Genomic DNA, 14983 nt, shown 5'->3' with positions numbered 1-14983 from the left:
TTACCTTGTCATAGTTTTCTGCTCTGTTTAGTTGATTATGCTTACCAAGTCTTATAATTTTAAAACCTTATTAATTTTTTTCAACATCTAAACAAAAATGTCAATGTAGCTGGTATGGGATATCACTTTACAAAAATGTTTATTGTAACTTGAGTTCTCCACAGGAACATAAGCTCATAATGAGGGTATAATGAGGGTACAACCTTTTAAAAATAAAATGTAGAAATAAGTTTGAAGACATATTATTTTGACACAGTAATATCCCGTAAAAAAATCTGATTGAAGAGTTCCTGTCTGAGGAATTAATATCATGCAAAAATTTAATATAAAAGGCACATTTATGAAAAAATGATCTGAAACTTTGCCAAAGATCTAGTATAAAAGTCTTCTCACCATTATCATTTATAATAGTGTAAAATTAGAAATAAATGAAATATCCAAGAATGTGGAAATGATTAAATACATTGTATAAATATCTGTATGACTGAATATATACTGACTTTCAAAACAGTATTTCTGAAGAATATTTAATGAAATATGGAACACAAAATTTTGAGTTCACAACAAAATGTTTAGTTAAAAAACCCCAAAAATCAAAGTGGTATATACTGGACACTTCCAATTTGTTCAAAAATGTCCTGAAATGGACTAGAAATAAATGCTTAAATTTTGTAAAGTTTCTATAACAAGCACACCTTACTTTTATAATCAGATATATATGACATTCATATAAATAGAAATATTAATAAAAAATGTGATCTCCAAGTATGTCTAACTGGTAGACAGAAGGTTTTTAGGATTTCTGTTTTTTTGCCTACTGTAGGCTGCAGTTCAACTCTGTTGGCCTGTACCTAAATGGATATCTTTTAAATTACTTTTTCAATGATGCTTTATAGTATTTAGGAAGAGAATGCAGTGAACCTTGACTAAATAAATTATATAAAGACAGAATTCTGGATTGGAAAGAACCTTAAAGATCATCTAGTCCAAACCTCTCCTTCAATTTCAGCAACAGTAAATCCAGAGATGCAAGCATCTTTTATATTAATAATAATGGGAAAATAAATTCAACTCTAAAGTAAGTTCCTATAAACTATTTCACTAAAGCAAAAGAATAATGAAAATAATAACAATATATTTGTATAGTGGTTTGCATTCTACAAATTCATACATAATCCCATTTTTTTCTTAAAATAACCTACATATATAAAGGAAAAACTGAGGGTAGGAGGCTGAAAGGAATTGTTAGTGCTTCAGTTAGTAAACTTAGTCCTGTCTCAAGACTAAATCCCTTTCTCTTACCACATCCCAACGTGATGGATGGATATGTGAAAATCTATTTTTAAATATGCACGAAGAGCTGACTTTAATTACATGTTTAATGGCAAATATTTGCGTTTTGCCCTAGAAGGCATGAGTTCTGTTTGCAGTTCTGTCATTGATTGTGTGCTGAGCCATACTTTGTATGTTTTGGGTCTATCCTAATGACACTTGTCTGTTTATCTAAAACCCATGAGGGCTATGACATTATTTAATTAACCCTGTGGTTTCTCCCTTTGTGGGCTTGGAGTAGGCTGAATAAGGGATTTTAATGCTAATTGCTATTTCCTGCCATATGACAGAAAGCTGACAATTACCAATCAGTACCCCTCCTGAAGGATATATAATAAAGTCAGAAAAAAGTCAGATGAAGATTTAGGAAGGAAATATAATTCCTAATCCTTTTGAAAGTTTTGCCAGAAAGGCTGTAGGTGGAACCTGTTTTTCAACTGTGTTCTCTTAATGAAATTCTAATTTTTAGACTGGCAAATACTAAAGGATGGTGCTATAACTTGACTGAGGAGTCAGAAACGGGTGATAAGTTAAGTTGCTCAGTCCAAAAGCCAGTATCTCTAGTAAGCAGATTGGAAACGTTCACACTTGCTAATGTAAATAATTCCCAGCCTGGCCTTATGGTAAGTCTTGCGTCATCATCCAGCTGTTATGATATTTCTGAGACTACGGCCTCTCTGAGCAATGTCTAATTAGTTACAGAATAACTGATTTTCTTTGGTGGGAATACTCCCCTGGGACTCTTAATATACTTCAAGTTATACTGAGATTTATTGTGAGATAAGACTTCCTATTATCTTGCCATCCCAAATGTTCTCTGCTGCTAGTTCTCACTCCCCCACCAACTCTCAAATGTCTTTTTAGGTCTAGTATCCAAACTCCTTAGCATATATTTTTCCTTTCTTTTATCTCTTCTGTCTGTTTTATCCTAATATTTATATTCTATAATAAGTTCCTTTTCTGATATCAAATATCTATATAATGGGATTTCTTTTTTTTCTCTAAAGAAAGCTAACAGCATGAGGAAAGAGCTTTGAGGTATGATTTATAGGAGTCCAAATTCCTATTTCACAACCTACTAAATGTATGATATTGGGCATACTACTTAACCCTTCTTTGCTTCCATTTTCTCACCTGTAAAATAGAGTTATCAATAGCTACCCTACATGACTGTGTGAGAATTTAATAAGAAATGAAATGTAAAATTGTTTACACAGTCCCAGGTCATAATAGATGCTCTCCTCAAAGAACCTTGAATTTGATTGCCACATTATTATGGGCTGGATTGTGTCCCTCCTACCCCCAAATTCTTATTTGAAGCCCTAACACCCAGTACCTCAGAATGTGACTGTATTTGGAGATAGGGCATTTAAGAGAGTAAGTTAAAATGAGACCATTAGGGTGGGCCTTAATCCAATCTGAATGGTGTCCTTATAGAAGAAAATTTGGACACACAGAGACACCAGTGATGCACACCACAGAAGAAAGACCATGTGAGGATACAGTAAGAAGGAAGTAATATACAAGACAAGGACAGAGGCCTCAGAAGAAACCAACCCTGCTGACACTTTGATCTCAGACTTCTAGCCTACAGAACTGTGAGATACTTAGTTTCTGTGCTTTAAGCCACCCAGTCTGTAGTATTTTGTTATGGCAGCCCTAGCAAACTAGTACACATATATTCACTATTTCAGAGGAATTGACCCCCACACTTCTCCTGTTCCTGTTTTTATTTAATCCTCTACTTAGTGATAGGGCAATGATTAAGAGCATAATCTTAGAAGTTAGCCTTGAATTTGAAGACTGGGTTATATACATAAGTGAACTCAGGTGAACTTCTCAAATGTTTTTGAGTCGCAAATTTCTACACGTGTGAAATGGGGATAATACCTATCTCATAGAGTTATAGTAAGGATGAAGTTTAAAAAGATGCTTATAAATTTCATAGCATACTGTCTGGCATACAGGTGCTAAATAAGTGGTAGAATTTATCAACTTTATGTATGATGGACCATTTGCCTGCGTTTTGTCAATTTGGCTTAGCTTTCTCCAAGCCTGGTCAGTTTAGTAAATCTTCTCTTTATGAAGTGCCACACACATACATACTTTATACAATTATTTGATTATTTTTGGGGTGTGGAAAAGCAGCATCTGTTAGCTTCATTGTTGGCTTGAAGCCAAGATCACAAACCCATAAAGTGAGTTGTAGTATATTTTAAACATATATCCGAAAAATCCTTCTAATGTATTAGACTTGTTTAAATGATCTGATAACTTTTATCCAAGGACCAAGTTAGGCTATTTTTCTTTCTTGAAGTTCTTCAAACTTTTCATTTTAGGAAAACATCATGGCTTATCAGAAACTCCACTCCATGAGGTATTCTAGTTTGCAGTAGAAAGAACATAGTTCTACAATTTTAGTATCTGACTCAATTCTAAAGTTCTCTATATTATTTATAAGGTATATTTCATAGTCTGGTCTCATTCCCTTTACCAGATGGTTTATAGAATAACATCTTATTTCTCTTTAATTAATTAAGAATGGAATTTGCTTCCATAGATATTTCACTATGCTTCTCTTACCTAGTAAGAATTTTAGGCTATAAATGTTTATGCTGTCTCCTCATGTACATAATTCACCCTATCTCTTGCTCATTTCTATCTTTTGCTCACAGTTTGTAAACTGGCATCATAATATCCATTGTCCCCAGTGTCTCTCTCTCTCTCTCTCTCTGTGAGACTGCAATTATATGAAGATTTTTTCTTGCTATAATTTATTCAAATTAATATTTACTGAGCACTTACTATGTATAAGACACTGTGTTACGTATCTACTGTGGAGGAAGAAGAATATTTAGAATAGCCTCAAAGAGTACACAGTCTCATTCTAATCATATTTTTTTAGGCTTCTAATATTTGTTTGAAAACATTTATATATTCTGATGACTTTTCTTCCACTTCCCATTCTTATTTGTTGTCCCATCTGAAGAGATATCTACTCTGTCACCTCTTTTTTTTTTTTTTTTTTTTTGCGGTACGCTGGCCTCTCACTGTTGTGGCCTCTCCCGTTGTGGAGCACAGGCTCCGGACATGCAGGCTCAGCGGGCATGGCTCATCGGCCCAGCCGCTCCGTGGCATGTGGGATCTTCCCGGACCAGGGCACAAACCCGTGTCCCTTGCATCGGCAGGCGGACTCTCAACCACTGCACCACCAGGGAAGCCCTGTCACCTCTTTTTAACTCAAGAGAGCCAATGAATTCCCTCCAGGTCCTCAAGCAGAGTCTTTGTCAATCTGTTTTGTGTGCTTTTTCATTCTCAGTTCTCCCATAATTTTTAGAATAAAACCACCACTTAGTTTGCTAAGATAGTATAGTGTTAGTGATTAGCAGCTTAGGGGGTTTTCTTGCAAACATTACCTGTCACTTTGCTGAATTAGGATATCTTCTTTCTTCATTCTCATCAAAAGACCAAACGATCACTTGTTATAGGTTTGTTTCCCTTTATTTGAAAATTAAGGAGTTGCCAATAGACTTTCTGATGAAGGAAAGGAGGGCATCTAAATCCATTATTTTAGACCACAATGCCTACTTCTCAAAGAGTTGAAGCAATTCCCCTCTCCCCTTTTTAAAAGAAAAGCAAGACATAAAAAAGAGGAAAGCAAACTCTTCAGCCTCAATAGGCACCCATGCTTAGAGGTGAAATGGGCCAGTAAGAAGAGAAGAAAAAGAAGAAAAAGAGAGTAAGGACAGATACACATTGTTAGGCATCCAATATAAAATTTGGAACCCTACTAAAATGGGTTTACATCAGACATGGCATTTGCTTCACCCTTATTTTTACCCTCCAAAACCAGATATAATTGGGTGCCATCTCATAAATCTTTTACTAATGACTGTCAATAACCCAATTGTTCAAAACCCTTTAAGCACCTCTTATGTGTGAAACATTGTGTCAGGTGTTGAATAAGATAGGAGAAATATACAATACCATGTCTGACTACAAGAGCATTACTTTCTAACTGTGGCAATAAGAGACTACTAGGCAGTATTGGAGGGGTCCTTGGGAGGGCTCCAAAGGAGTAAAATAGTACTAAAAAAATAAAAAAGAGAACATGAGCATTGAGCTGAGGATCCAAAAAAACTGTGCTCTATTCTATCTCTGCCATTTCCTTGCTATGTGACCTTGGGCAACTCATTTCTCTTTCAGGTCTCCCCTTTCATCCCTCATCCCTTCCATTCCCTTCCTCCAAAGGAAAAAAAAAGAGAGAAAAGAAAAGGAAGAAAAAGAAGAGGTTATCCTAGAAGATCGCTAAAATGTAAGAATATATGGGATGATTACTAATAAGCTCTGTTGCATTGCCCAGATTGTAGTCCACAGCTTGCTGTGGTCCCCTGAGCTGCCCTTCATTTTCGTAGATGAAGAAATCGAGGTCCAAAATTCCCCAAATTCAGTAGCAAGTTAGGACTCAGAACCACATCTTCCCATGCATCTTTCAAAATGATTATAGTGACTCATAGAAAAAGCTTAAAAAATATTTTTGACATGGCTTACTAAGTGAGATGTTTCTTAAAATTTTTTTTGTATATATGAAAATGGGGGGAAGGGACAAGTCTACGTATTGGAACAAGGTGAGCGATTCATTCCTCAGGATCTGAAAGGCTGTATATTCCAAAACTCTATTGCAATAACATTCCATTTGGCAGATGTGACCTGTTAAACAATTATACAAGTAGCACGGCAGTGAGGGAAGCCCATAGATGCACCTGAAGAGCGGGAAGAGGCTCAGAGGTAGTATAAACTGCAAAATAGTTGCCCAAATCACAATATTGTCCAGAGTCAGACCTAGGGAAACCCTTCCTGTAGCCTTGAAGGCGCCCAAGTTCTCACGCTTCCTGGCATTCTATTGATTCACACTTGCGTCCTTCAACAGGTAGCGCCAATTACAGCCCACAAAGCACGGCCCCCCAGCATAGTGGCCAATACCGCTGTCAATCAAATACTTCACCTGCCTTCCTAAATTTTCCCCTCTCCCTTTCATTGGCGCTTCTTTCGACCTATCCACAAATTTCTTCCGCGCCTCGCACCGCGGAACTTGGCTATTTGGAGCCTAGGATTGGAGCCGAGGCTACTCCCGCCCTTTGACGTACCGGAGCTCTCCGCCCCTTTCACGGGCCCCTAGCAGCCAGGGGAGAAGGGGCGGGCGAGCGAGGGGGTGGTTTGGGGGTGGGGCTTGCCTCCCACGGCGGGAGGGCGGAGCCTGCGGTGGAGACTGCCTGCTCCGGTAGGACCTCGGAGAGCGCCGGACGCTGCTACCAGAGGGACTGGAGAAGCGGCCGGAGCTGGGCCGAACCGACGTCTGCGAGCGCGCATCCCTCCGCACCCACAGCTTTCCGGGCTGGCAGGCGGATAGTAGCGGCTGAGGAAGGTGCCTAAGTCGGGAGTCAGTCATCCCTCTGGGACGCCGACGCCGCCGTCCAACCGCGGCTCCCTCACACCTGTGTGTGTGTGTGTGTGTGTGTCTGTGCGCGTGAGCGTCCGCGCGCGTATGTCTGCGTGAGGGTGTTTGCGTGTGCTCCGGCTGGGCGCGCGAATGTCTGTGTGAGGGTGTTTGCGTGTTAGCGCGCCCGCGGGCGAGAGCCCGGCGCCTAGGCGCTCGGCCCGGGGAGGGACCGCGGGAGCGGCGGCTCTCCTTGCCCAGCAGGCTGTGGCGGGACTCGAGCCGCAAACGTCGTCACCACTGCCTCATGTCCCCCAAGAGCCACCAACGTGCTGCGGGGAGAGCGGACGGGCGGGCTAGCGAGGCGGCGGCTGCGGGCAGAGCGGGGCGGGGGTGGTGGTGGTGGTGGTGTGGAGGGTGAGAGCAGGGGGTTGGGGGCAGAGACTCGGGGAGGGAAGGGGGAGACGGAGGGGGAAGCGGAGGCAGTCGGCGCCGCTGCTGGCCCCTCCCGTCGGCTGTTGCTGTGGGTCACCTGCAAGTGTTTTGGGGTCCGGGCTGTACCGGGTGGACATGGAAAAAGGCACCCTCACCACCCCGCGTTTCCTGTTGAGAAAAAGGGAGCGTTGAAGATGATGAGGGAAAGCCCAGAAGGTGGTGGCAGAATAAATACGAGCTCTCCCCCACCACCATTTTTCTGAAAATAAAATACGGTGAGCTCAACCTTTAGGAAGAAAGCCCACCTTTAAGAAAGAGAGTCTTGGTCTGATGGACTCTGGTTTGATTGTATAATAATGATGATATAATGCTAATGACGATGATGACACTGCCTTTTATTTTTACCCCGGTGCTGATAAAGCGTAGCTACAGCTGGGGATAAAGCCCTTGAAAATTTGGTGTCTGAGGAGGGAATACTGGTGCTTTTGGAGTTGTGTTTTCTTTTTCTTTTTCAAGGATATGCTTTTTAGAATTAAAATTTGACCAAAGGTTGATTTTTTTCCCTTTTTTTACTCATTGAAAGCCAATGCTCATAAAATGCGGACTGGCTACTGCCATGACTGATGAAAAGCTAAACACTTTTACCCACGTATAATTCCATGTGTTAAGTCACCCTTTCCTTTGAATTTCTCAACAGTTTTTAAAATGAAGAAGTTTAATTTCCGAAAAGTTTTGGATGGCTTAACTGCCTCCTCCCCTGGCAGTAGTAGCAGCAGTGGCAGTAACAGTGGTGGCGGGGCTGGAAGTGGTTCCATGCATCCAGGAGGGACTGCAGGGGTTCTCAGAGAGGAGATTCAGGAAACCTTGACTTCAGACTATTTCCAGATTTGTAAGGTAAGTTTTGAATTGGCTTAAAGCTTATTATTTCTTTATTTTACTACTGTGAGGAAAGAATTAAAACACTCCAGGGACTGGAAATTGTTGAGATGCCAGTATCAGAGAGTCTGGTGCAGAGAATTTTGTGGGTAGGTCAGTTTGAATTAAGATATTCCAAGCATCAACTTAAAAATCAATTATAGTTTAAGAGGGAAATAAGCAAACATAAAAAGAAGACTCTGCAAGATAATATTAAGGCCCATTAATGGACTACTTTTTAAATTTAATATTTATGTATAAATAGTTAATCCCATGCTGTCATTCAGAGAAACTAATTTTATTTCACTGTTCAGTATAAAATGATTGAAGCTATTAAGATGTTGCTAGAATTAAGTAGATAAGAGCTAGATGAATATGTCCATTTTAAAATATCTAGTGGCAGTGTTTAAAATTCTGAATAAAAACACACCCAGATTCTTAAATTCTTAATAAACAAACAAACAAATGCTATGGGCTTAATACTTGTAAGAACTCAAAAATAGCCTGTGTTCTGGTTTAGTGAGGAAGCATTTTCGGTAATTATACTTTAATATTGAACTTCTAATAAATAAGCAAAAGAAAGAGTTTCTGATGGGGAGAGATGAGAATTTGCAAAACAAGCATTGTGTTAATATATAGAGATAATTGTTTTATTTTCTGACATCAAGTGATTTATAATTTGTATTGTCCTTTTTTTGGGGGGTAGCCTAAGAATGTGCTTTTGACGTGTCATGTGCAGTAAGAAAGTTACCAAGTCATTCATATGATGCAGATGAATATAGTTTTATAAATGTGTTTGAATACATGAGAAGAAATAGTAAATTTTTGAAATTAAGTATTAAATTTTTCAGTAATTCAACACAAATTTTTTTGAAATTATTAAAATTATTTTTGTAGTAAACAGATTATGTGTAATGGGATAAGTTTCAATTATTCCCTTAATTTCTGTTCCCAGTAGGGTCATTATAAAAACAAATCTATAATTACTAAAATATTATAGATTACATAAAAGCAAGTTTATTTAGAATTAGGTTAGATAAACAGATTTAATTCTAATCTACCCTGTGAAATTTGTATGCAGTACAATTTTGTATACAGAGTTGTATACAATTTTATCCTCACTTTGAAATAATAGATATTTTGTCAGATTAGGGAGGAGCTTAATAGTGGTCATGAGGCAAATATGTGAAAGGGTCCTAAAGGCCAAATTTGAATTGCTAAGCAGGGGACTTAGGCCCTGATTCTCTAATCTTTGATGTATTACTATTACCATTCCAAGAATCTTAAAAAATTTCCAAAGTCTCTCAGTTCGTGAATATGATAGTAATGCAGGATAGTTTTAGTAGAGGTAAACTTGATATAGAAAAGATAAATTTCTGAAACAGAATGGCATTGGACTGTTGATGGTATAAACTGGTAGAGAAGGTTTTAAGTAAAACATTTCAGGGGAAATGGGTGAATGCAAGAGAGGAAGATGGGGTAGATAATCACCTTCCTATTTATTTAGGCAAGACAGTCATGCAAAGTGGCTGAAGTTAAATATGTATTACTTCAAAAACATATGGGATGGTAGGAAGAGCACTGGCCTAGGAATCAGAAAATTTATATGTTTTAAAGCTCTGCCACTTGCCAGCCACATATTCTTTGGAAAGCCATTTATCTGCCTTGTGACATGATTTTCTCATCTGTAGTATGGTAATAAGTATTTCTGCTCTTCTTACCTAAGAGGGTAGTTGGGAAGATCAAACAAGACAATTAGGTGAAGGCAATGTATAAGTTGGAAAAGGCAGTGAAATGCATATTTATATGATTGTTAAAGTTTTAAAATCACCTTGTTCTTGGTGGAATGACTATAACCAGTGGGTTATAAAATATTAGGTAACAATATTCAAAGAAATTATAAGGATAGAAAGCTATGTGAGCTGAACACTAATAGTATTGAAATCTCACTAAATGGGGAAAGTTCTGTGACATCTTTAGATAGGAATATAGTTAATTTAAAAAAGTGGTTATATGACTTTAGGTTACCTGGACTGTAATAAAATGTGTAAAGATGCATTAAGGAAACTCCAAAATTAAAACTGTTACTAAAATGGGGAATTAATTTGGACTCACTGATTAGATGTGCAAAGAACATTCTATTCTGAGTACTAAGCAGTTGGTACCTTCTGAGTACTTCTACCTTTTCAATATGGCCAAAATTAAAGTACAAATCAAGAATCTGCTCTTTTGAAAACTATCTTCCTCTCTATTATTTGATTGGTTGTCAAATTCTATCCTATTTCCTTAGTATTTTTACAATTTATTCCCTTCTCACCATCTCCAGTACTTGTTCATTCCACCATATTTTCTTGCCTGGTCTCTTCTTTTTTTTGTGTGTGTGTGTAAAATTTATTTTGGATCTATAACATGTTTACTGATTTGAATAAGGCTTATTTCATTAACATGTAATTTCCCCCCTGTAACTGTTACTAACAATGCACTCTGTTGAATCTCTCTCTGGTATCAGGCTCTCTTTAACAATTCAGTCCAATTTCATAACCTTAAAAAACACCTTTATTGTGAAAAGGAGGGATAAAGTGTTTAAAAATCTTCTCTGACTGCACCTTGTTTTATAGTTTTGATTTTGGAACCATGTGAACATTTCATATAATTAAAAAATTTGGATCAAAAAGGAAAAAAAACTCCTACAAATCTGAAACGAATGGATACAAATGAACCTAGGAGTATATAAAATTGATAGTATAAACCACAACCTAGGAGTATATAAAATTGATAGTATAAACCACACAGAAAAAACAATTATTTCAAATGACATTAAAACTCAAACTTTTGGGCTTCCCTGGTGGCACAGTGGTTGAGAGTCCGCCTGCCGATGCAGGGGACACAGATTCGTGCCCTGGTCCGGGAGGATCCCACATGCCACGGAGCGGCTGGGCCCGTGAGCCATGGCTGCTGAGTCTGCGTGTCCGGAGCCTGTGCTCTGCAACGGGAGAGGCCACAACGGTGAGAGGCCTGCGTACCGCAAAAAAAAAAAAACCTCAAACTTTTAATGGACCTCCATGGTGAGGTATATCCTAAAGAGCAAAGAGAACCACAATGAAATATTCAGTTGCAATTCATAGTTCTTTTTTTTTTTTTTTTTGACCACACAGCTTGTGCAAGTGAAAGCTTGGAGTCCTAACCACTGGACCACCAGGGAAGTCCCACAATTGATAGTTCTGTTGTTAGTAGTAATACTAGTCTTGTAGCTCTGAAACTATTTTACGCATAATATACATTATATATGTATATGTTATGTATATGCATAAGCAAATACGCAATCATGTTAATGTCATTAAAACCAAGATTTTCAGTGTGAAAGCAAAGGGATAAAAATATAATAATTGATGATTTAATTGTTCACTTAAATTGGAAATATCCATATGAATGCATGATTTAGTTTCTTTCTGAAATTCACATATTTCCTAGCTTTATTTACTGAGAGGGCATAGAAATAATGACAGTCTGGTAGAAGTGAGCATCCCCAGTGCTGATCATAGTCTCTGAAAGCCATTCCCCAACAAAAGGAAGAAGGGCTCCTTGAAAAGAGTGGCTGATTCTAGGTCCGGGTCAGGAAATGTACCAGATGAGCTTGATACCTCTTGCTATGCCAGAAAGCAGGAATGCTTTCAATACCACTGGGATTGTGTGGATGCAGGGGTCAACTTCAAGGAGTTCACATTGGCCAAATTTGGGACAATTTGAGCCTTGAATACTGCAATGTATAAAGCATAACATATACAGGCATACCTCATTTTATTGTGCTTTGCTTAATTGCGCTTTGCAGATACTATGCTTTTTACAAATTGAAAGTTTGTGGCAACCCTGCATCAAGTAATTCTATTGGAACAATTTTTCCAACAGCATTTGCTTGTTCCATGTCTCTGTGTCATGTTTAGGTAATTCTCCCAATAATTCAGACTTTTTCATTATAATTATATTTGTTGTGATCTGTGATCTTTGATGTTACTATTGTAATTGTTTTGGGGCACCACGAACCTGTGCCCATTTTTTTTTTTAACATCTTTATTGGAGTATAATTGCTTAATGGTGTGTTAGTTTCTGCTGTATAACAAAGTGAATCAGCTGTGCATATACATATATCCCCATATCTCTTCCTTCTTGTGTCTCCCTCCCTCCCACCCTCCCTATCCCATCCCTGTAGGTGGTAACAAAGCACAGAGCTCATCTCCCTGTGCTATGCGGCTGCTTCCCACTAGCTATCGATTTTACACTTGGTGGTGTATATATGTCCATGCCACTCTCTCACTTTGTCCCAGCTTACCCTTCCCCCTCCCCGTGTCCTCAAGTCCATTCTCTAGTAGGTCTGCGTCTTTATTTCCGTCCTGCCTCTAGGTTCTTCATGACCATTTTTTTTTTTTTTAGATTCCATATATATGTGTTAGCATATGGTATTTGTTTTTCTCTTTCTGACTTACTTCATTCTGTATGACAGACTCTAGGTCCATCCACCTCACTACAAATGACTCAATTTCATTTCTTTTTATGGCTGAGTAATATTCCATTGTATATATGTGCCACATCTTTTTTATCCATTCATCTGTCGATGGACACTTAGGTTGCTTCCATGTCCTGGCTATTGTAAATAGAGCTGCAATGAACATTGTGGTACATGACTCCTTTTGAATTATGGTTTTCTCAGGGTATGTGCCCAGTAGTGGGATTGCTGGGTTGTATGGTAGTTCTATTTTTAGTTTTTTAAGGAACCTCCATGCTGTTCTCCATAGTGACTGTATCAGTTTACATTCCCACCAACAGTGCAAGAGGGTTCCCTTTTCTCCACACTCTCTCCAGCATTTATTGTTTGTAGATTTTTTGATGATGGCCATTCTGACCAGTGTGAGGTGATACCTCATTATAGTTTTTATTTTCATTTCTCTAATTAATGATGTTGAGTATTCTTTCATGTGTTTGTTTTGCCTGGTCTCTTGAAATCACTTCCTGGCTGATTTTGTCACCTCTTGTTTTACCCTATTCCAATTCATTTTGTTATAATAATGGTTATTTCTGAATTATAATGTAATTATTTCATTTTCCCTGCTAAAAATTCTATGTTGGTTTCCCTAGAGCAGTGGTGATCTAGAAACAAGGGTCTCATGTAAAATCCAAGCAAAATAACACCTATTAAAACAAATAAATATGGTACTTTATTGGTGTACATTAAAAAAAATAAATTATAATAAATTATTCAGCCAATAAATAAAAAACTTTTTTTTATATTTGGTTTTGTTGTATGATATTATCTATAGACAGGTCGTAGGACATCTGCTAACCTTATAAAAGTAAAAGTACAACCTTTATAATCAGTGACACATCTATATGAAGTTCAAAAAGAGAAATGGTAGAAGAAATTTTTGTTCAAGGTCAGCAAAAAACAGGTTAATGGCATCGGTTTACTGCAATCTGTTTTAAGTTCAGTATGTATGCATTTGAATGCCCATGTTGTTCAGATGTTTGTGCAGTAATGAACTGCCTTTTCCAAACTTGAATTCCATGAACACAATTTGAAACCACTGCTCTATACACTAAACTTCAAACTGTTTAATTGATCTTTATGTAGTTCCTTTCAGAAGGGGCTCATGTTTACCTTTCCATCCTCATTTCCTTGATACCCTAAATATATTGTATTCCCTGAAAGCACCATATTTTCTCATATCTCAATGCCTTTTCTTAGCTTATTGCTACAGATTAGAATATCTCTTCCAGCTTTAATATAATTAGAGAATTCGTTACTTTTCATTACTTTGTAGTTGAAACACCATCTATGTGAACCAGCTCTGACCACTGCCTTCCTCATCTACCCACCCCAGGCAGAGTTAGGTTTTTTTTCCTCCTCTTCTCTGTTTGCTTATAGCATCTGCTGTAGTGTGAATTTAGCAACTTATTGTGGTTAAAAAAGATTTTTTTTGTCACTACTATTATACTATGAACTCTGGGAGACAATTATATTTTATTTTCTTATTATTGTTAGGGTGCTCACTACCTGTTAGGCCACTGGTTCTTAACTCTGTCTAAAAGAAAGATTTCTAGCTCTACCCCAGTCTTAGAAAATCAGAGTTTCTAGGAATTGGGCCTAGGCACATGCATTTTTTAAAAAGACCCCACAGGAGATTCTGATGCATAGTCAATATTGAGAACCAGTATAGCAGGCACTTGATATACTTTATGAAGGAAGTAGCATATACATGGTTGGTTGATTAATTGAAAAGAGGTTAAAGCATAAAGTCATTAATAATAATATATGTCTTAAACATTTTATTTTAAATGAAAACATTTAAATATGCATCAGTTTACAAATCACTTTATAAATGACCAAGATTATTTTGTTGCACACTGGTTCTCTGATTAGAGTTCTGTGTGAACTTCTCATCCATAAACCGTCCCAAATTCATTACATGCAATTTTCAGGTTTTGTTTGTTTAAAGTAGAATAAGGAGGAAACTTCAGTGTCAGATGAGATATATATTTCAACAAGCAAATAAGTTATATATATATATATATATATATATATATATATATACACACATGTATATATATCAGCTGACAGTTTATACACATGGGTGTATAATCTAGATGAATATACATATATATATACAGACCTATATACAAAGTATAGATGAACATACGTATGTGTGTGTATATATATATATATATATATATACACATATATATTTTTTCTAGATTTATTTTGTGTTCATCCCTATAGCTACCTGGCCCACACCTAGTTAGTCTGGGAGCAGGAGGGTGTGAGTATTCTAGCTACAAGTTTACTAGTTTCAAGCATTTAATGAACCATTAGTA

General features: G+C 37.5%; 1 protein-coding gene across 2 annotated transcripts in view; it reads left to right on the top strand.

Moving 5' to 3' along the window:
• The first annotated feature begins 7909 nt into the window (after nucleotides 1-7909).
• Nucleotides 7910-14983, top strand: part of STXBP5L (syntaxin binding protein 5L) — a 398063-nt gene continuing 390989 nt past the window's right edge. For both annotated transcript variants that reach the window (XM_065875972.1, XM_065875974.1), the window contains exon 1: nucleotides 7910-8098. In XM_065875972.1, the coding sequence (XP_065732044.1) occupies nucleotides 7910-8098 (189 nt within the window). The remainder of the gene's footprint in view (nucleotides 8099-14983) is intronic.

Source organism: Phocoena phocoena, chromosome 4 (assembly GCF_963924675.1).
Source record: "Phocoena phocoena chromosome 4, mPhoPho1.1, whole genome shotgun sequence".
NCBI lineage: Eukaryota > Metazoa > Chordata > Mammalia > Artiodactyla > Phocoenidae > Phocoena > Phocoena phocoena.
Note: the sequence above shows the minus strand (reverse complement) of the source record. Positions and strands in the feature narration are given on the sequence as shown.